Source organism: Arvicola amphibius, chromosome 2, assembly GCF_903992535.2.
Source record: "Arvicola amphibius chromosome 2, mArvAmp1.2, whole genome shotgun sequence".
NCBI lineage: Eukaryota > Metazoa > Chordata > Mammalia > Rodentia > Cricetidae > Arvicola > Arvicola amphibius.
This window is the reverse complement of record NC_052048.2, coordinates 132,871,754-132,895,116: the sequence shown is the minus strand read 5'-3', so window position 1 is coordinate 132,895,116 and position 23,363 is coordinate 132,871,754. Positions and strand designations below refer to the sequence as shown.

The 23,363-nt window shown below is 43.2% G+C and overlaps 1 protein-coding gene across 5 annotated transcripts in view; it reads right to left on the bottom strand.

Annotated features, from left to right (window-relative positions):
• Positions 1–23,363, bottom strand: part of Dtnb (dystrobrevin beta) — a 195,196-nt gene that overhangs the window by 55,349 nt on the left and 116,484 nt on the right. For all 5 annotated transcript variants that reach the window (XR_005284272.1, XR_005284273.1, XR_005284274.1 and 2 more), the window contains exon 10: positions 3,614–3,691. Coding sequence is in view for 2 of the 5 variants with exons in the window: in XM_038318843.1 (XP_038174771.1) it covers positions 3,614–3,691 (78 nt within the window). In the remaining 3 variants the exon portion in view is untranslated. The remainder of the gene's footprint in view (positions 1–3,613; positions 3,692–23,363) is intronic.

The window sequence follows — 23,363 nt, the reverse complement described above, 5'->3', positions numbered from 1 at the left end:
TTGCAGACCTTAATGTCCGTGCGAGTATTTAACTGCATCATTTAGGGAAAAAAGGAGTGCACTGTTTGGTACATGGCTCAAAGGATTGAAAAGTAACAAAAGACACTAAGACCTGATGTGGGCCAATGGCTTCAACCTGGATTTCCTCAACCTGGCACTTTCCACAGGAGGCAGAAAGGGCCTAGGAAAGAAAGGAGTTCTCCGCCATCACTCTCTTCCCTTAACCTGGAGCTTGGGTTTCTGAGCTAGCCTAGAAGACAGCAAGCTCCAGCAAGCCTTCTGTCTCCACCCCTCAGTGTTCAATTACAGGTGTGCACAGGCTACCTGATCTGTGCTGAGATCCAAGCTCTGGTCCTCATGATTTCGCAGTAAGCATGCTTAATGACTAAGTCATCTCTCCAGTTCCCTGATTTAGGGATATTACAAAGAGCAAATACTTTGAGTAGAAACTTCCAGTAATAAAATTTGTAGCCCTTCATAATTTTTTCCATTCAGAAAGTCATCTGCATCTTTTATTTTTGGCTAATATAGCATTATTTTTGACAACTCTAGCCAAAACCATTCACATATGCAATGCCTAATAAGAAAAGGTAGAAGATGAGGCCGTAGTTCTGTTGGAAAGCGTGCCTGCTTGGATGTTTGAGGCCCTGGTTTTGGTCTCCAGGACCACACAACAGATGTGGAAGTGCAGGCACTCAAAAGGTAGATCAAGGCCAGCCTAGAATACATGAAACTTTATCTCAAAAAAGTGAACTGATTAAAGAAAAGAAACCAAATTGCTTAAAATGTTCTATTTTTTTAAAAACTTATATATATATATATATATATATATATATATATTTATTTATTTATTTTTCTGTACAAGTGCTCTGACCGCATGTATGTCTGCATTACAGAAGAGGGCATCAGATCTCATTATAGATGGCTGTAACCCACTATGTAGTTTTTGGAAATTGAACTCAGGACCTCTGTAAAAGCAGTCAGTGCTCTTAACCACTGAGCCATCTCTCCAGCCCCAATGATTTCCTATTTAAGTTATTTTTATTTACAGTACACATTACTTGTTTGATCTGGTCTGATCTTTGTGCTGAGTTCCACAAGAAAACTGCTTATCTCTGGAGAGCTGCACCCTCCGTCTGGGAATCCCTGCCTGCCCCGGTCGCACCAGACTCCATGTTGGGGAAGACATGCTGGGTTCTTGGCTTTCACAGATTGGAAACACAGGATTGACTACACCACTGCAGAGCAGGAATAAAACGTGCTGAATCTTGAGGAAGTGAAGATGCTACCTGCAATTCCTGCAATTTAGACTGCTTGGTTACGGGAGACACAAAATGTCACGTGTATGAACTATTGTTATCCAGGGGACATCTCACCATGTTCTGTTGGATGTATATAAAATCCCCAGGATCCTAACAGTACAATGTCAGGGTAGGGCATCCTGTGCCCAAGTGGTTCCTCTTGCGCTGTGCTTCTCCCAGATGCATAGCCCATTGGTTGCCATGGATACACTGTGATATCTGCTCTAGGACTAATTTCACACAGACCAAGGTGCCAGCTGAAATGCTGACTTTATAAGTCTTAATCTGGAATATATTCTCCTGCCTGAACCAGCTCTAATAAAATGGAAGACATAATTTTAGGTCTGACACTGATGACTGGGACTTGGGGGTAATATAGCAAGGTAAGCCTGTTTGTGACAGTGGCCATGGTTAATGTGGGTCCACAGTCCCTTCTGTCAATCTTCCCAAAGCCTGGAAATCTGTCAGAAGGACACTCTCTTTCTGATGACCTCTTGCAGCCGCACTCAGCCTGGGTCACTGCACTTCTTGCATTTATCCTGGTACTCCCTGACACTTGGAGCTCTCAGGTACCACGATGATGGAGGGGAACAAAATAGTAAACTAGAAGAATTCAGATGAAGCAAACCCTTGATTGGTAGGCGATGCTACTAGAGTTAACATAAATTTCCAAGCTGAATTCTTCTAACAACCTGCCCTGTCTTCTAATTTTAAAGTGAGAACATCCCCAATGGAGAGGGCAGGGTTTAAATGTTATGGATATATATAAGTTGAGGACAGGCAGTCAGCTGCTCTCGATCCTTGAGGCCATCATTTGTAACCTATTCTCTGTCTTTCTCACTGGGCCTCTTACTCCAATTACCTCTAAAATAATAAAAGCAGTTTATTAAATCCTCACGCAAACCCCCACAAGGCAAATGTCATCACTGACCCCACAGATTAAAGAATTGAAACATGTCAGGCAAGACTGGATCCAGATGCAGGAAGAACGACTTAAAACAGTGCCACATACCACCTTCTACGTGGCTCTCTTACACAGCAAGGCTGTCTCTCTCCCGGAAGTGCTCTGAGGAGGCAGTGGGCAGTGCTCTTACCTGGTCCATCCAGGTCCTGAGTCTCCACACAGGCAGAGCTGTCTCACCAGGTCACTGATTTCCTCGCCTTTGAGTCCTGTTTCTAGGGTGGTGGCCCTGCTGCTAGCTCCTCGGCTTCCTGCTAAGGCTACTCCCCAAATTGGTTTGATGGCAAAAATCACCTGAAGAACTTGCTAAACAGACAGCCTCTCCCGGTCCTATTCTCGGAGACTCTGATTCATCGAGTCTGACATGGCCCCAGAAATGTGTATTTTTAACAAGTGCCCCAGGGGATTCTTCTCTTCTGCAGGTTTGAGAAACGCTGCTCTGGGAGTTTTAGCCAATGGGAACAACCACTACTGCCTTTGGGATTATTATTGAATTAAATTTTACCAGGAAGATCGCATTTCTATAGCTGCATTAATCCAAAGTGCTTAACACGTATGGCACAAAGTGGTTCTGGTTTTTTTCAGGGAGGATGGGATCTCATGCTGGATGAATTGGGATGTCTGTCTGTGTGATTTTTTTTGTCTCCTTTTCAAGTGATGACTGTTGAAAGAATTCTTTAATGGTTGTGCCCGTGAGGGAGTTTCTGTATTTGCTCTGGTCATGGGACAGCTTAAATCAAATAGAAAGTATGTCATCCAATACAGTTCTTTTAAGTTTGCCTATGAGAATTTTGAACAAGAGACAATTAAATAAAAAGGAGAAAAGAGTTTATAGAGTTTTCTTTCCTTGAAGGACCCTAAAGCAAATTCTTTATATAACTAAGACTGAAGGACTTGGGCTTTTCAACTTAAATGCTTATGAACCATGCACAGAATGATTTAGACTATTTTATAAGAGATTAATTTAATTTATAGACTGTAATCAGATGTAGAAATGATCTTTGATATTTACAAAATCAAATATAAAATTGTTGAAACTTATGACTAGTAAATTGTGCTTAATGTTAATAAAGACCTTAAACACGCCTGATGCACCAACACACTGCTTGCTGCTTGTCACAGGGCATTTCCATGGTGCACCTGTCAGAGCTGAATGTCAACAGCTATACTGAGTCAGAAGGGGAGGGGAGGATAAGAACGGAAAATGATATTAAGAGGCTGACTGTAAGTGGGGTTAAGAACGCCAGCCTTCCTGCCCAGTGGTACACTCTGCCCAAGCTTTGTTTCTGAGAGGGCAGTGGCATCAGGGACAAAAGTCTATCTCCAGTTACAAGGTACAAGACATACCTACCTCTTGGTGGGAGTGGGCACTCCAGAGGACATGTGGCTAACCACGGTGTCGTTCATATTAGTCAGAGGACGAGGAGGACTGAAAGAAAAGATATTTACATTACATTAGTAGTTACCAGGCCTGGAGGAAACAAAAGAAGAATGAAGCAAAGGACTGGCTATGGTCCTTAACACATGCAGGGTGATGGCTGTGGGCTCAGAAATAGATTTTTTTTTTTTTCTTTTTTTTTTTTTTGGTTTTTCGAGACAGGGTTTCTCTGTAGCTTTGAAGCCTATCCTGGAACTAGCTCTTGTAGACAGAAATAGATTTTTAAGGCTTACATAAATCAACAAGATCAGCTCTTACTCAAAGGCCATGGTGCCAGAGCTGTGGCAAACCACAGAGGTAACAGATTATGAAGACATTACTTTGGAGAAGGGTATATTGGCATATCCTGGGATTTCAGGCCAGCCTGAGCCACAGCGAGCTGACGACCTCACCTCCCAACATATACAAAAGGGAAAAGGCCTATTGGGGGCGGAACTGCTTGCTCCTGCTTCACAGTTTTCATACAAAAGAATAACAATCCTTTCACTTGCTTATTATGCCCGTTCTTTTGGCTGGGGTGGTACCCTGGGAATTGAATCCCATGCCTTGAACACCCTAGGCAAGTGCTGTATCAGCTGCCATCCCATTCTGACTTGTTTTTAGTTTTTTTGTTTGTTTTTATGAGATAGAGTCTCATCATGGAGCTCAGGCTGGCCTCAAAATGGAAACCCTTCTACCCTGGCAGAATGAGTGGCTGGCATATGCCACCAAGTCAGTCCATGCCACTTACTCTGTTTTTTATCTGTCTTTAAAAAAATTACATGTGTGTGTCTATGTGTGTAGTACGGGTATGTGCATAGGGTCTTTTACCCATTGGGCCACCCTTCTAGTATTCATGTCTGGATTAAAAACAGGTCACAGTGTCCACATGCTACTTTCTCTGAGATTCAGTAAGTGACAAATCATTGTTCGGCTATATTCAATTCGCAAGTGTGTTATCAAAATATTTAATTCTTTTTTATTTTTTACAAGACAGGATGTCATGTAGCACAGGCTGGTATCAAACTTGCTAGACTGCCTAGGGTGACTCTGAACTCATCCTGATCACCTGCCCCTACCTCCCAACTGCTGGGGTGATAGATGTATGCCACCATACCAGACTCCAAAGTGTCTGATTCTTAAATACTAAATAAAAAATAATATTCTGCTCATGCCTGGTATTACGTCCTGGTTAAGAGCCCATGGCTGGGGAGATCATAGGTCATGTGGAGAACCTATTACTGTAGCTTTGCTAAATGGACATCCTGTATATAGGATCTATACCTAAATACATCTATACCTAAATACATCTATACCTAAAGAGCAACGCTTCCCTCAGCCTTTGTCAGAGAAGCTTCTTTTGGCAATGGCCAGCAATTAATGGAAAAACTCAAAGTACTGAGAGTGGATAACTGCTGAGAGCTGGCTCCTGAACTGGCATCTGTATCACTCCACCCAAGGCCCAAGGCTCCATTGCAAAAGAGAGAGCAGATGAATCTGTGAGCCAGTGGACGGGGAAGAGTGCTGTGGACCTGTCTTTGGGGCATGAAACAGCTGGTTCACTCACAAGCTCATTGCAGCTGTGGTCTCCTGAACAAGACCTGCACAGAATTAGACCTGTCAGCATTTTCTCGTGCATGGGAGAGGGGCTCAGGTTCATGAGGTTCCAATCCTTTCTGAGATACCACTGTGGCAGTTAGTGGCTGTTGGAAAGAGGGGTGTCACTGTCTTCAGTGGCATAGCCACTGATAAAGTTATTCAAGCTCCAGGAAGAAATATTCATGTAGTTGCTGAGTCCTCCCTGTCTCGGAGAGAGTAGCTTGCACAAAATGGTTTGAAGAAGCTACATTACATGCTCATTCAGTCCCAGTCCAGCTGGCCTTGGTGAGCTCCCATTAGATCAGTCACACTGTCTCCATGGGTGGATGCAACCCTCGTGGTCCTGACTTTCTTGCTCATGTTCTCCCTCTTTCTGCTCTTCATCTGTGCCTTGGGAGCTCAGTCCTGTGCTCCAATGTGGGCCTGTGTCTCTTATCTTCATCCATTGCCAGATGAAGGGTAAGGCTCACAGTGAGCCCGTCCATGCTGAAGAGTTCAAGCCCATCGCCGTTGTCCTTGGTTTCTCAGTCCTCCTCGACCGTCAGCCACATTCAGAGAGTCCGGTTTGGTTGCCTGTTCCATCAGTCCCATTCCAACTGGACTTGGTGATCTCCCGTTAGTTCTGTCCCACCATTTCAATGGGTGAACGCACCCCTCATGGTCCTGACTTCCTTGACTCTCTGAACATGGCTGACAATGGGGACTGACTAAGAAGCTAATAATAATGACACCGGATTTTGATTCTACTGCATGTACTGGCTTATTGGGAGCCTAGTCTGTTTGGATGCACACCTTCCTAGACCTGGATGGAGAGGGGAGGGTCTTGGACTTCACACAGGGCATGGCACCCTGACTTCTCTTAGGACTGGAGAGGGAGGGGGAGGGGCAGTGGGGGGAGTGGGAGGGAAATGGGAGGATGGGAGGAGGTGGAAATTTTTAATAAATAAATAGTCACCAAAAAAAAAAATAAATAAATTTGACATAAAAAAAAGAAGCTACATTAACGGTAACTGCAACGGCGCTGCTGCTTTACTGAATTGCAGGCTGCACACAGTACATTCATGTGAAGTTTCTGGGGAGTTAGCTCAGAGAGAGCTAGAGGGCTCAGAGGAAAGGAGAGATTTCTCTCTCCACCTACCCATGCACCTGCACACCTTCCTTAAACTAATTCCATTTCCAAGTAAGGAACCTTTAAAAAATAATTTCTCATTTAATGGGGGAAATTCAAAATGGAAAAGTGGATGCAAGAAGTAGATTTGGGGCAGAGTCAGGCCTCTGCATTTTTTGTTTGTTTGTTTGTTTGTGTAGGCAGGATCTCAGGAGATAAGTCCAGGTTAGCCTCCTGCTTCACCCTTCCAAGTGCTGTGATAAAAGGCCGGGAGTCACAGTGCTTGACTTGGACTTGGCCTGATAACGTGCCTTCCCAGGCTAGACTTCAATCTAAGCTATTCGTCTGCCTTCCTGTCTCCAGACGAACATCTAAACCTTCAAGCCTGTTAATGTTAATGGCTGCACTGAGTTATAATCAATTAATCAATTGCTTTAGGTTGACTAACGATGGGAGAGAATGGATAGATTAGCTTACTTTTAGTCCTAAATTTATACTTTGGCCTCTGGGTCTTTTAAATCAATTGTCCTCTGTGAAACAAGGAGCTAATTCCTATGGAGCAACCAAGTTAGAGGAGCAGCTGTTCACATCTAGGGGCACCAGACACGTGCCAGTCAGGGGACAGAGCAGGCTTTGCTTCTCGGTGGATTATTACTAAGTGACCCACTTCCAAAATCATGACATTTCATGTTGCTTTCAGAACCAATGTAGTTACCTGCTTTACTTCAATATCAAAGACACCACTGTATCCATTTTCTTGTTGACATTCTCAGAGGAAATAAATATAGTAGAAAAAAATTAATTTCTCAAACATGAGTACATGTGATAAAATGTCATGATCTGTAGCATCTTGTTTGGTCTGATGCCAGAAAAGTCTTCATATCTCCTGGCAGCCAACTACTTATTAACTTTTCTTTTTTTTTAATTTTAAAATTAAAAATTTCCATCTCCTCCCCTCCTCCTACTTCCCTCCCCTCCCCTCCACCCACACCTCCACTCCCTCCCTCTCCAGGCCAAAGAGCATTCAGGGTTCCCTACACTATGGGAAGTTCAAGGTCCTCCCAATCCAGGAAGGTGAGCATCGAAACTGACAAGGCTCCCACAAAGCCTGTCCATGCAGTAGAATCAAAGCCCAGCGCCATTGTCCTTGGCTTCTCAGTCAGCCTCCACCATCAGCCACATTCAAAGAGTCCGGTTTGATCACATGCTCCAACAGTCCCATTCCAGCTGGCCTTGGTGATCTCCCATTAGATCTATCCAACCGTCTCAGTGAGTGAATGCACCCCTCGCGGTTCTGACTTCCTTGCTCATGTTCTCCCTCCTTCTGCTCCTCATTAGGACCTTGGGAGCTCAGTCCAATGCTCCAATGTCTCTGTCTCTGTCTCTGTCTCTATCTCCATTCATCACCAGATGAAGGTTCCGTCTGGATGAAACTCCTCAGCACTGAAACAGGGATACCTGGTATTCCAAGGCCACCTCAGACACAAGGCTGGATGTAGGGGGAGGGCAGGATTAAGTGGAACACAGAAACCCTGCAGCAGGAGCTGGGGTGGGGAGCTATGTGCTCTCTTCCCGGACAATCTGCCCCGGGATAGCACACACTCACCCGTCTGGATGAAACTCCTTATTAACTTTTCATACATAGAGGAACCTCTTCTCTAACGGGCAACACCAGATACTCACGATTACATCACATTCTGGAAATTTCTCATACCCTGCCCGCAAGACCACATCCTTTCTAGACATATACCATGTACTAAAGAGACCACGTGCTTTACCGACCAATGAAATCGGCACTTTCAAGGCTCAGGACGGTTCTTAGAATGGGATCACTGACAGAGCTGCAGGCCACTGAAGAAGCCAACAGTACCAAAGAATTCTTAGAAAATACCTATTGGGGGCTAGAGAAACGACTTAGTGGTTCAGAGCCCTGGCTGTTCTTCCAGATGACCTGGGGTCAATCCCAGCACCCACCAGGTGGGTCACAACTGCCTGCAACTCCAGTTCAAGGATCTGACCCCCTCTTCTGACATCTGCAGGCACCAGGCATACATGTGGTGCACAGACATACACACAGACAAAACAGCTATACACACGCCATAAAAAAAAAAAACAATAAAGTTTCCTGTTTGCCAATAAGATACCCCCCAAATGAACAGATAGAAGCAGATCAATGACATAGGTAGAAGATGAAAATAATTTGCTAGTATTAAAGAAGTTTTAAAAATGTTTGGAGTCAGGCTGGAGAGATGGCTCAGTGGTTAAGAGCACTGGCTGTTCTTCCAGAGGTCCTGAGTTCAATTCCCAGCAACCACATGGTGGCTCACAACCATCTGTAATGAGATCTGGCACCCTCTTCTGGCATGTGGGCATACATGGAGGCAGAATGTTGTATACATAATAAATAAAATCTTTAAAAAAATGTTTGGAGTCTCTCCCTCTCCCTCTTTCTCTCTCTGTGGAGGAGAGGGGGTGGGGAAGAACACAGAGGTAGATGTGTATACATGTGTACAAGTGTGCACACATGTCCTGCTCTACCATGCTGTCCTTATTCCCTTGAGACAGGGTCCCTTAATGGACTTAGAGTTAGGCTGACTGACAGTAGCCCCAGGGATGGATCCTCCTGCTCCCACCCTATAGTACAGCATTTTATGTAGGTTCTGAGAGTTCAACCTCAGGTCTCAGGTTTGTGCAGCAAGCATTCTTACTGCCATTCCCCAGCCCCTGAGTCTTTTTGACTTTTGTTTGTTTGGAGACAGTCTTGCTATGTAGCACAGGCCTAGCAATCATCCTGACCCAGGCTCCTTTTTGCTAGGAATTTGGGTGGAACCCAGGGCCCTGGGTATAGTAGGCAAGTGCTCTATCACTGAAATACATCTATTACAGCTGTGGGTCACAGTGCCCAGTGCCTGTCTATTTCTCTTTCTTTCCTTTTTCTTTTTTTTGGTTTTTCGAGGCAGGGTTTCTCCAGCCTTGGCTATTCTGGAACTCACCCTGTAGACCAGGCTGGCCTTGAACTCATAGATCCACCTTTCTCTGCCTCCTGAGAGAGCTGGGATTAAAGGCCTGTACCACCACCATCCCACTATTTGTTTTATTTATTTTTTATGTGAATAATTGTCTGTGCATCGCAAATGGACCTGGCACCTGAGGAGGTCAGAAGAGGGTGTTGGATCCTTTGAAACTAGAGTTATGAATGGTTATGAGGCATCATGTGGGTGCTTGGCACCAAACCCAGGTCCCTAGAAGAGGAACTGGTGCTCTTAACCACTGCGCTGAGCATCTCTCCAGCTCCTTGTTGTCATTTGTTTGCTTTGAGACAGGATCTCACTATGTAGACAGGTTGTCCTAGAACTTGCTGTGTAGATCAGGCTAGCCTTGAACTCACAGAAACTCAGAGACCTACTGCTCTGCCTTAGCATTGGGGCCGCCTTTTTATTTCTTAATTAAAGGATAAGAGGCACATTTCTTGAGTACATATTCATAAAAAATAAGATTCTTTATCGGAACAGTTAACTAGACATCTATGGTGACAGACATGCAATCGCCACGCCAAGAAGAGTGTGGCAGAGCAGACACAGACACTGGGGAGTGACAGGAAGATGGCAGTGTGCTCCTGCCTGAAGCAGCAAGGTCAAGTGACAGCACAAAGAGCGTCCCCCAGGAAAATCAGTAAGGCACCCTAGACGGGAAAGGTCACATGGCACACTGGGTTCAATACATTTGATTAGATTCAAAAGCACTTAAAAGGGAGTAACAGAAAAGGTAGGTGAGGGCCAGGGCACGAAGGAATCTTGGTCTCTCACTACATCAGAAATTCTGAGTTCATATAATAAGCCCTGAATGGTTTGTTTCTGTTCGAGATAGTCTTCTATGTCACCCAGGTTGACTTCAAACTCACGATCCTCTCTCTTCTGGGGCTCCTGAGGCTGGGACTTTAGGTGTGTAGCACTACACCCAGCCTGTATTAAATATTTTCAAGCCAAAAAATAATGTGATCACAGTTGTTTTAATTTACTGGGTCTTGTTTATTTTTTGAGATAGGATCTCATGTAGCCCAGGTTAGCCTTAAATTCAGAGTAACCAGGGGCTGGAGAGATGGCTTGATGGGTAAGAGCACTTGTTCTTGCAGAGGACTGTAGTCAGAGACTGCTTGTTTGTTTCCAAACCACCCAGACACAGAAACTATATTAGTTGCAACACTGCTTGGCCAATTAGCTCAGGCTTCTTATTAACTAACTCTTACATCTTAAATTAACCCACTTTTATTATTTTGTATTTTACCACAAGGCTTGTGGGATAAGGTTCCCAGGTGCCTGTCTCCTTCGGCAGCTACATGGCATCTCCCTGACTCCACCTTCTTTTCTCCTCTGTCTCTGCTTGGAATTCCCGCCTTGCCCTATTCTGTGCTGCCATAGGCTGAAGGCAGATTCTTTATTAACCAATGGTAATAGAACATATTCACAGCACACACAGGGGAATCCCACATCAGAGGACCTGAGTTCAATTCTCAGCACCCACATGGCAGCTCACAACCATCCATAACTCCTGTTTTAGGGGATCTGACTAGCACAGCCATGCACATGGTGTATACACATACATGTGATTTACAATTATGGCTATGTTGCCCAAATATAGCTGGTGTTTTAAAAGATGAGTTAGGGATGGTTTATGCCACTAGGGAGGCTGAGGCAGAATAACCTCAAGTTGGAGGCTAGCAGGCACTGCATTAAGTTTAAGGCCAGCCTGGGCTACAGAGTAAAATCCTATCTCAAAAAATAAAAACAAAACAAAAGACTCAAACAGGGCTGTGAGAGCAGCTTAGCTGATAGAATTGCTTACCCAGGATACATAGAGCCCCAGGTTTGATCTCCAGCAATGGACTTAAACACGTGAGCAAACACCAAAGAAGAACGGGTATGGAGATGCAAACTTGTACAACCAACACTCAGAAGGTACCCTTGGCTAGATCCCCAGAATACAGGGGATCCTGTCTTAAAAGGACAATAACACCTGCTGACTATTTCCCCCCCTCTTTTTGGGGTTATGCACAGAAACCACCTGGGCATCTTTCTCTAAGGTAAGACACCCAAGCCCTATACTTGGTTGAGTGCATGGATCTGAGCCTCTCTGTGTAGAGCTTTGACATTTCCGGTGGAAGCCCTGTGAAAAAGTTTTGACTATCTCCAAAGTTTCACATCCTCTCAATGTCCCTACTACCCCCTAAAAGGAAGTAAAGAAAACATCATGGCTAATTCTGGATTATCTCCACTCCTACAGTGTTAAGAAATTTGCGTGGCATTTTTATCATTATCTTTCGAGTGCCAAGCATAGTACTTGGTGAGTATTTGTTGGCTGTGACTCAGTACCATGTTGTGAACACAGAGCGCTGCAGAGAGCAGAGAATCTGTGGATTTAGCGTTAGTCAAGCTCTTGGTGAATGCTATATTTGGTAGATACATTTGCAGCTGGAGCAGGATTTCCCCATCCTTGCACTGGAAACTGGCATCTTCCGCTCTGCTTAACTGGTCTGCCGTTTTCCCCTCTATTTAAACTAATCTGTGACTCAGTGACAGAGACAGCAGTGCAGTGTGTCTTTAACAACAACAGCAATACTTACTGAGTGTTGAACATGTACAGGTCTCAGTGGGGCTATTTCCTAGGGATTCACACTTAAACCTTGCATTTACAGAGCTATAATGCTTCATTCATTCATTTATCTCTTTTGAGAAAGGGTCTCCCTTTGTAGCTGAGGTGTCCTGAAACTCTATGTAGGTCAGGCTGGCTACAAACTCACAGAGATCTACCTGCCTCTGCTTCCTAGACACTGGGGTAAAAGGCATGTGCCACTATGCCTGGCTAGAGGTGTAATTTTTCTTGAGGTTACAGAGCCAAATTGTGAGACAATCAGGATTGTGAACGAAGGCAGTTTGACTCTTGCTATTCTCAATCCTGGTGGTTTTAGTGCCTCTACTGCCTTTAAGCAAAATGCTGATTTAAGGCTGGATTTTCAACGGCTAAATTAAAACCAATCATGTGGGGCTGGAGAGTGACTTAGCAATCAAGGGTACTTGCTGCTCTTACAAAGGACTGGAGTTCAGTTCCCAGCATCCTACATCAAGCAGCTCACAACTGCCTATAACTCCATCTCCAGGGGACCCAATGCCCTCTTCTGGCCATCTTAGGCACCTGCATGTAGGAACACTCAGATACACAGACATACTAAAAACAAAACAAAACATTAGCTCGTAGTTCTTGGAACCTTTCAAAGGAGCACCAGCAGTGATGGCCCCAGCGCACAGCTCTCCGTGACATCATTACAGCACAGCATTATAAATGCCCATCTACAAACAATATTTTTGATTGTTTTTTTTTTTCTGTTTTTTGAATCAGGTGTTACTAGGAAACCCAGAAACTCCATATCCCAGCAGTTCAACCTCCAGAGGGTTGGAATTACAAGTGTGTGCCACCATTCCCAGCTGAGCTTCCAGTCTGTCGCAAAGAAAACTACAGAAAGCAGAATGATTTATTTCCTTCAAAAAAGTACCTCTAATTTATTTACAATGACCTAAAAATCTAATCATAATTTCAAAGCTCAACTAGGTTCCTAATCTCAGTATAACAGCATAAGTAAATTTGGTTAGCTAATTATCTGCCAGATTTCTGACTTAAAAATGAACAAAAATTTAACCACAGGCAGGCACATGACCATTGCTGAGAGTTACAACTTGCTTTTTTTAAAAATAAGATTTTTTTATTATATATATATATATATGTATATATATACATACATATATATATATATGAGTGTGTTTGCCTTCAATGTACATATATGCACCTCTTGCATGCAGTGTCCATGGAGACCAAAAGAGGACCCTAGATCCCCTGGAACTGGAGTGACAGAGGACTGTGAGTGCCACCTCAGTGCTAGGAACCAAACCTGGGTCCTCTACCCGAGCCATAGGGACTCTTCACTGCTGAACCATCCCTTACTCTGCCTTGATTTCAGCGCTGTTTGTGTGTGAATTTGCCCCACCCCTCCGAGCAGTTTTTAGTTACAGACATTAAGCTGACACAGTCCCACTACTCTTCACCTGGGCTGTCAGCCATGCACTTGGGCGTTTTTAATAATTTTCTGGTCTGTTTGCTCCTCTTAGTGTGAACGGGGGTCCACACTCAGGTCTTTACCTACACAGCAAGCACTGTACCCACGGGGTCCTCAGTCCAAACCTCAGACCGAGATCTGCTTCTTTCCACTTAGTCATCTTGCTCACAGATCCACAAGATCTGTTTCTTTCCACTTAGTCATCATCCTCGCAGATTCATAAACCTATTCCTTTATCTCACAAGTGGAGATAATACATCGTCTAGGAAGAAGACCTGCTTATCATTATGGTAAAGAGAATTCTATGCTCTGGTGAAATATTAAGACAGGTAGAGCCTAAAGCTCTATTCGTTGTTGTGACTATTATTTTTTCACAGAAAGCCATGCCTGTAGGCAATAGTTACATTACAGTAAGCCTGGCTCATCTTATCTTCTTTGAATAGTGGGATGTTTTGCTCTCTCTACGTAAGTTACAAACTACACTCTATTACTCTTAACAGGTTCTGTGATGATCGGCTGAAGCAAAGAACTTTAACGATAACTAAACCAGGCATGGTGGCTCATACCTTTAATCTCAGCGTCTGAGAGGCCCAATGTTGTGCAGTGATGGAGGAATATTGTGACTCTAATGCCAGCCTGGGTTACAGTAAGTTCTAGGACAGCCTACACTTGAGAACCCTTATCTCAAAAAACTAAAACCAAGTCAAAGCAAAGCAAAACAGCAATAAACTAAAGCACCCCTTTGAAAATAATAAGATTAAAAATATTAGGGGCTGAAGAGATGGCTCAGTTGTTAAGAACACTGGCTGTTCTATGAGAGGATCCACTACTCACATGGCAGCTCACAACTGCCTGTAAGTCCAGTTCCAGTGGATCTGGCACCTTCGCACAGACATACATGTAGGCAAAACATCCATGCACTTAAGAATAAACAAATCTTGCCGGGCGGTGGTGGCGCACGCCTTTAATCCCAGCACTCGGGAGGCAGAGGCAGGCGGATCTCTGTGAGTTCGAGACCAGCCTGGTCTACAAGAGCTAGTTCCAGCACAGGCTCCAAAGCCACAGAGAAACCCTGTCTCGAAAAACAAAAAAAAAAAAAACAAAAAAAAACAAAAAAAAAACAAAACAAAAAAAAAAAAAAGAATAAACAAATCTTGAAGAAATATTTTTAGCAGTACTATAGTGTAACAAAAACATCGTGTGACTTATTTACCACTGGTGAGGTTCCTCTGCTGTGCAGGAAGTGCATTTTAACAGCCATACCTAATGATTAACCCACAGAAGATATGCATAATTTCCAAATCAACGCTTAAGCTAAACAGACTGTAATTAATCTGTTAATCAATCAATGAGTTAATATGCCTCAATTGCTACCTCTAGTGCTTCAACATAACCATTTGTGATACAGATCTTATTTAATGAGATTTTCTTCAGGAAGGAAAAGGTTTAGCAATTAATACTTAATTTTTTAAAAAAAAAACTGCATTCATTTACTTACTCTCTGTGTGTTTATTTACTGTAGCACATATGCAGAGATCAGATGGCAGAGTTCTCTCCTTCTATTATGCAGGCCCCAGGGATTAAACTCAAGTTGCCACTTTTGGAGGCAAGAGCCTTTACCTGCTGAGCCACCTCACCAGCCCCATATTAATTAATTTTGGGGGGTGGTGGTGGAGAGTGTTGAGATTATGTAGCTTTGGCTGGCCTGGACCTCACTATGTAGACACCAGGCTAGCCTCAAACTCATAGAGATCTACCTGCCTCTACCTAACAAGTGACGGAATTAAGGCATGTGCCACCCCTTATCATTTCTTATATGTTTACCATTACACACTGTATCCAGAGATATGTAGAGGAACCCAGCAGACTTTCTCTAGCTCAGTGGTTCTCAACCTTCTGAATGCTGAGACTATTTATTGCAGTTCCTCATGTTGTGGTGACCCCAACCATGAAATTATTTTCGTTGCAACTTCATAACTGTAATTTTGCTACTGTTAAGAATCGTAATATAAATATCTGATATGCAGGATATCTGATATTCGATCCCTGTGAAAGGGCTGTTATTTCTAAAGGAGTCACGACCCATCCGTTGAGAACCATTGCTCTTGCTCTAGAAAAGCCAAATTGTGAGATGAAACAATTAGCAAATAAACTACTTAATAGTATTTCATGTGTGTATGGGATCTGGTTTTGAGACAGAGTCTCACTCCCATGCTGATCTTAAACTATTAAGAGTCATTTTCTGTCAGCCTCCTCAGTCTGGAGTTACAGGAATGGGGCAATGCATCTGATATTATTTATTCTGAGAAACAGTACAGATCACCAAATACAAAGAAACACACCATTTCACTTTGCAGGATGAATCTCTCCTTCCTTCCTTACTAAACTTAAGAGGGAATTTATTATTACTTTATAGAAATATTAAATTTTCCCCCTTTAGACAGGGTCTCACTCTGTAGCTCTGGTTGCCTTGAAACTTGCTATTTAAACCAGACTGGCCTTGAACTCGTGGAGATCTACCTGCCTAAGTATCCCAAGTGCTGGGAACTAAAAGTATGTCCCACCACATCTGCTGAAATACCAACTTTCCTATTTAAGAAAATGTAGTCTCGCATGGTGACTATTACCTGTAATCCCACTATTCAGAAAGCAGAGGCTGGAGAATCAGTACCAGCTTCAGGCCAACTAGAGCTATAATGTGAGTCCCAGGCCACCTAAAACACCCTCTACACACACACACACACACACACACACACACACACACACAGCACAAAGCCAAACAAACAAACAAACAAACAAACAAACAAAAACTAACAAAACAGTGTAACTTCAAAACAGATGTGCATCACAAAGGAACAAGGGGCAGCGGAAAAGTGTTGTATTGGGGAACTGGATCCACTTTTTAAACTTCCAGAGAGTGCTGCCTGCCCTGTGTCAGCCAGTTGACCACCTTGGGTGCTTTCTGATGGAGGGCCACCCTGTCTTTCTGCCTTCTCTTTCCCATCTGGGAACTAAGCAGACGATGAGACTACAGTGACTTTGGACAGTGAACCTTCTCTTGGGGATTGGCCAACTGGTCTGTGTGGAGTGGCTGGGTGCCTCTGGGATGTGTCCCTAACTCCATTTTTATTCCAGTAGGAGACTCCACCCCGACTCCACTTCAGGTGGATAACATGTTCCACTGCTCTATAAAACCTGACAACACTTTCCTAAACTGCAAAATTTACAAGAGAAGTTCCTGCTTCCAGTATTCCCTCCTAATATCCAGATGTTTCCTTTAGTACTCACTACGGTTTGTAATCACATATAACTAGTGTTTTGTTTATCAACTGCTTTCACTCAATAGTTTGTAAACCTTGTTATATTTATTTGTGTGGTTTTAGTGTGTGTGCACTTGCACTTCCATGGAACACGTATGAGGTCAAGGTATAACTTGCAGGAGTTGGTTCTCCCCTTCCCCTGCGTGGGCCCCAGGGATTGAATTCAGGTCATAGCTTTGGAAGCTAGCACCTTTATCCACTGAACCATCTTGCTGGCCCAGGAACTTGTAAACCTTGTGAGGGCAGGGCCCACAGGACTTGTTTCACTTCTGTATTTATCTTATTCGCATTGCAAACCTAAAACCATGAACATGGTAGATGCTCAAGAAATATCTGTTCAGCTAGGCAGGATGAAAACATTCTAGTGCATCCTGGCTGCACAGAGGTTTAAAGGCTAGCTTGGGCTACAAGAGAACCTGCCTCAAACAACAACAGCAACCACAAAAAAAATCTGTAAAATAATGAATAAGTTTCTTTTCTATCTTGAGTTTTTATGATTCTACTTAACATTCTAACCAACTTCAAACACCTTAGCTGAAACCCTGAAGTGCCAGCTAGTGAAAGGTTCGCCTGAACTGAATTTAATGAGGCAAATGTCTAGACAGGAGACTAAAGAAGGGTGTCAGACAGGACGTTTGAGAGGGCAAAAACTCATAACTAAAACTTTCAGAGTATACCTGAACTCCTGGAAACAACAGTACTCTGCATATAAACCAAACCAAACTGGCCAACTAGGCCTGCTAGACTATTCTTGTGGCTGGGGGGAGTCACCCCTGTGTTCTCTGACTCTTCTTGGAGAAACACCTATCAAAGACAGGTGATCAACGACCAAAGAAGGGATTCCACACATGTCCAGGGGAACAAGAATTTATGGGAATTGCTTACAAAAACATTTGTGACTTTTAGGAAACTGCCCTAGCCCAGCGTACTCTAGCATTCCCTAAAATTAATACAGCTGGGACCAGATTACTTGAAACAAGATGGAGTTTGGCTGGAATCTCAGGTACGGTCTGATGCCGCCCTTCCCTAGTGAAAGTAGTGAGCCTGATCAAGGGCCTCATGGATAGCCACAACTGCTCTTATCTGAAGATGATAAAGGCGTGTCACCCCCAGAAGATGATAATGGTGTGTCACCCCCAGAAGACAGAGTTCCACAACTATAATTCCAGCACTCAGGAGTTTGTGGCAGGAGGATCATGAGTTTGAGCTCAGTATGGGATACACAGGGAGAACCTTTCTTAAAAAGCAAAAACAAACAAAAAACATACAGCTGCACCATACAATTAGATAAGAAAAAGAAATAAGAGATCCAGATTATGAAGGCGTAAAACTATCTGTTTTCAGATGACATGATCTCACACGTAGAAAACTGTCAAGATCTTACACAAAAGGACTATTAGAGCCAAGTTCAGCACAGCTGCAGGACACAAGATCAATGAACAAAACATCAATTGTATTTCTAAATATTAACAGTGAACAATCTGAAAATAAAATTTAGAAAACACATTCATTTGCAATAGCATTAAAATAATAATATACCCACAATAAATTTAATAAATTTAATAAATTTAAGTGTAAGACTTGCATTCTTAAAACTATAAAAACATACCACAGTAATTAAAGACAATTTAAATAAATGGAAAGATGCCTCTTGTCTATGAGTTGGACAATGCAAAAGCTTTAAGGTAAGAACCTCCCTGCACTGAACTGTGGATGAAATGCATCTCCTAGCGATGTCACAGCTGCCCTTTTCTGCAGGACCCAGTGAGCTGCATGAAGATGCAAGGAACATGAAAAAACTTAAGCCACATTCTAAAGGGACAGACCTGGATGACTTAAATCTTATTTCATGGAAGCTAGTTTGTTTTCTGTGTAAATATCCATTCAATCCTTAGCACCACAAAACATAACCAATGCCCAGAGTTAGAACTCTCTCTTCCTCCCCACGCCCTGGTGTCCAGGCTGGAGTTCAGATACACACACATACACACATGCTGTTGCTGCATACAGGGCCTAGGACAGGGTGCATCCAGCAGCAGCACTGCGCTCACCGTCCTCACTGTCCCTATTTCTCCACACAACAGACTCACAGGAAGCTGAAGGGCACTGCAGTGAGCAGGGAGGAAGGAGTTTTACGATGTGTTTCCCTTTAAAGATGGTAAACTTGTGGTGCCCCCAGCCCTTTTTCCCTTGGACTTGCTCCACTGACTACCTCACGTAGAAATCTGACTTGAGGTTTACACGTTACTCTTTGGAAATATTGCTTGGGGAAGACTGCAGTTTATAGGAGTTGCTCCTCTTATTTTTATTTTGGAAGTTTTACTTAGGCTGTGTGTGTGTGTGTGTGTTTGTGCAGATGTACACATATGTGTAAGCCAGAAAACCACCTTCAGGAGCTATTCACTTTGGATCATTTTCTTTTTGAGACAAGGTTTCTCATTGGCTTAGGATTCACAAGGAACCAGTGAGCCCCAGGAATCTGATTGGTTCCACCTCCCCAATGCTAAGATTACAAGAATATGCTACAAAATCTGGCTTTTCTATGTGGGTTTTGGGGACCAAACCCAAGTCTTTGTGCTAGACACAAAGCACTTTACTGATGGAGTCATCTCCCTAGCCTCAAAACTGTGTGTGTTCCTATGTATGTGTGTGAGGGTACATGTGTGTGTGTGTACATGCAGGTGCCTGTGGAGGTCTGAATTCGTCACTGGATCTCCTGGAGCTGGAGTTCTAAGCAGTTATGAGCTACCTGATGTGAGTGTAGAGAACTGAATTCAGGTCCTCTGCAAGAGCAGCCCGACCTCTTACCTGCTGCACCAGCTCTCTAAACCCTGCCACACACACTTTTTTTTTTTTTTAAAAAAAGAAAAAGATAAATAAATAAAAAAAGAATTTATCATGGGTTGGAGAGGAGCCTCAGTGGTGAAATGTTTGCTGTGCACCCTGATGACTTGCTTTTGCATCCTTAGAACCCACATAAAAAGCTGGAACACTAGTACGAGTGTCTGTGATACCAGAGTAGCACAGGAGGAGAGGTGGAGACGGACTATCTGGAAGCTCAGAAGCCCATCAGCCTGGCATCAGTAGCAGTGAACAGCAGCAGAGACCCTATCTCATGCAAGATGGAAGGTAAGGACTGACCCCCAAGGTTGTGCTGACCTCCACATGTGAGCTGAGCACTCATATACACAATGAACACACACACACACACACACACACACACACACACACACAGATTTTATGAAAAGTTTACCCTGACATTAATAAGGGGAAAGTTTATTAATGCTCATTCTATGTTCCGTTTCTCTCCTTCCTTCCACATCAGTCACAGGTGTTAAGGTCTCAGTGTGACTCATTTTCGTCCAGTCTTTATATCCCTGACATCCGTACCTTTGATGTCACTATGGATTCTCTTAGGCAGCAGACAATGACACCCACACGGTGTCATCTTTGTTACGGCACAGACTGGATAAAAACTGCTCATCTGCATCTAAATGTCCTCAACGCAAAATTTACAGCAGCCTCCTCCATCACGCCAGGCCAGCTGACATACTCCTACAATAAAGACTGAATTTACTCATTCTGCACCCAATAAATAGGCTTGAAATAATGGCAATGTAGAGACCTTCTCTTCACACAGTGATAATATTTTTTAAGCACACAAAGGTATTTAGAAAAAAAAAGCATTCCACCTGGGCACGGTGGCACATGCCTTTAATCCCAGCACTCGAGAGGCAGAGGCAGCAGGGGATCTGTGAGTTCGAGGCCAGCCTGATCTACAGAATAAGTTCCAGGATAGCAGGGAAGAAAGTTCATCTCTATTAAAGAATCCTTACCATACAGAATCCCTCCGTTGACCGTGCTCAATACTATCAAAGACAGCATCCAAGAATACTGAAGTCCTGGGTGTTTGGAATTGCCTTCATGCTGCACATTAGAAAAAAACTGCCAAAAGTCTATTAAGTAGTCATCTAAGGAAGTAATAAACTGGTAATAGTTTTCGATTCTTCTGTCTTCTCTTCTGTACTAAATATCATCTATAAGTTGCCAGTTTCCAAATTTGTATTTCCAAAGTTCAGACACTCTCTGATAACTCCCTCGTACCTGTGGAGGTCAGAGGAGGCCATCAGACACCCTTGAACTGGGGTTATAGATGGTCCTCTGTAAGAGAAACGGGCGCCCATAACTGCTGAGTCTTCCGACCCACACTCAAATCCTTTTCTTTCTAAGGTCTTGGTATGTGGTCCAGGCTAGCCTTGAACATGCAGGAATCCCTCTACCTCTCCTTTTTATTTCCTTTTTTTTCTTTTTTTCTTTTTCTTTCTTTTGAGATGGGGTTTCTCTGTGTGGCCTAAGCTGTCCTGGAACTCACTCTGTAGACCAGATTGGTCTCGAACTCACTGAGAACTGCCTGCTTCTGCCTCCTGAGTATTAGAATTAAAGGTGTGTGCCACCACCATCCAGCCATGTATACTTATTTTATATTTGACAACCCAGACTCTTTGTGGGACTTTACCATGGTTTCTTTTACTTCTTATCCACACCAGTTTATAGTTTTCTGGTTTGGGGGAAGCTCAGGTTCCTTGGACGTTTACTGAGATTATTTGAGGTTAAGGTTTTGAAGGGTAATCCTTCATAGAAGACTCAGGTTTCTGACAGGCAAACCAAAAAAAAAAAAAAAAAAACACCCCCAACAAACAGCTCTCTTAATATATTTTAAATTTTTAATTAATTTTTTTTCTCAGGCTGATGAGATGGTTATACTGGTACAGGACTTGCTATGCAAGATTGACAACCTGAGTCCGTTTTCCAGAAACCATGCAAATTTGGAAGGAGGGGAAAGACTACACAGATATCCTCTGGCCTACACACATGGGCCCTGCGTGCACATGCCTGCACTGGCAAATCATACACAAAGAATTAAAAGAAAACTGTGAATTATTTTTTTCTTTTTCTTTTTCTTTTCTTTTCTTTTTTTTTTTTTTTCGAGACAGGGTTTCTCTGCAGCTTTAGAGCCTGTCCTGGAGCTAGCTCTTGTAGACCAGGCTGGTCTCGAACTCACAGAGATCCGCCTGCCTCTGCCTCCCGAGTGCTTGGATTAAGGGCGTGCGCCACCACTGCCCAGCGAATTATTTTTTTCTTATAAGTATAAGTTGTATGTTGAACATGCCCCCCACCCCGTCATTCTCCTCCCTTTTCCCATATTTCTTCCGCCAAAAAAGAACAGTTTTAAATATAGGTTGTTCTTACTGTGTGTGTGTCAGTCCTGCCTTCCACCTTTTCTTGTTCACTGCACTGGCTGGCCCACAATCTTCCAGTCATGTCTCCATCCATCCCTTGTTCACTGGGACTATATATAGACACTAGTGCTACTGCCTCTGGCTTTTTATTAGTTCTGAGAATCCAATCTCTTGCCAGCAAGCACTTTACCCACAGAGCTATCTGCCCAGTCCTTAAGTACACAAACACACAAATATATACATACATACATGTGAAGTTCACATTCATGCATAGGCACATACACATACAACTGTACATACATGTACATGCATAGGCACATATACACAAACAGATAAGTAATTTATGCTATCTGTAGTTTCTAGTACCCTCTGGGGGACTTGGAATGTATCCCTAATGGGTAAGAGGAACTACTGCACACTGGTAGTTAGTTGTCTTGGGGCATGTAGGGGTTTGAATGAGGTTGGACTCTATGGGCTCATATGTTTGAAGGCTTGGTTTCTGGTTAGTCAAACTGTTTGGGAAGGATTATGAGGTGTGAGGTGTGTCACTGGGGGTAAGCTCTGAGGTTTCAAAAGCCCACACCATTCCCATTTAGCCCGTTTCTGCCGTGTGCTTGTAAATGAGATGTGAGCTCTCAGCTTCTGCTCCAGCTTTCTACCTGCCTGTCTACCTTCTGCCATGATGGCCATGGGCTCTAATCCTCTGGAGCTGAGAGCCCCAATAAGGTCTTTCTTCTGTGCGTTTCCTTGACTATGGTGTCTTTCTGCAGCAATAGAAAAGTATCACAACAAGGCTAGAGCTATAAGACACAATTTATAATAAATGATAGAAATGTCTTTGGATGATGGAAATATCTAAAACCAGATGGCAGTGATGGTTATAAAATGATATAAATTTAGCAAAAGTAATATAACTTGCCAAAGTGAGCAAATCTTATGGTATGTAAATATTCTTTACTTTTGAACTACATGTGTAAAATTCATTAAGATGATAACTTTTATATGTTTTTCAAATATTTTTTACTTAATTTTACATGTATGGGTGTTTGTCTATATGTATGTCTGTGTACCATGGGTGTACGATGTCCATAGAGGACAAAAGAAAGCTTTGGATCCCCTGGGAAAGACAGTTATGAGCTTCCATGCAGGTGCTGGGACTTGAACTCAGGTCCTCTGGAAGAGCAACCAGAGCTCTTAACCACTGAGCCATCTTCCCAACCCAATTTTATGTGTTTTTTAATATAATGGGGAAATGACTTGGCTGGTAAAGAGTCTGCTGTGCAAGCATGAGGAACTTAGTTCAGATTCCCAG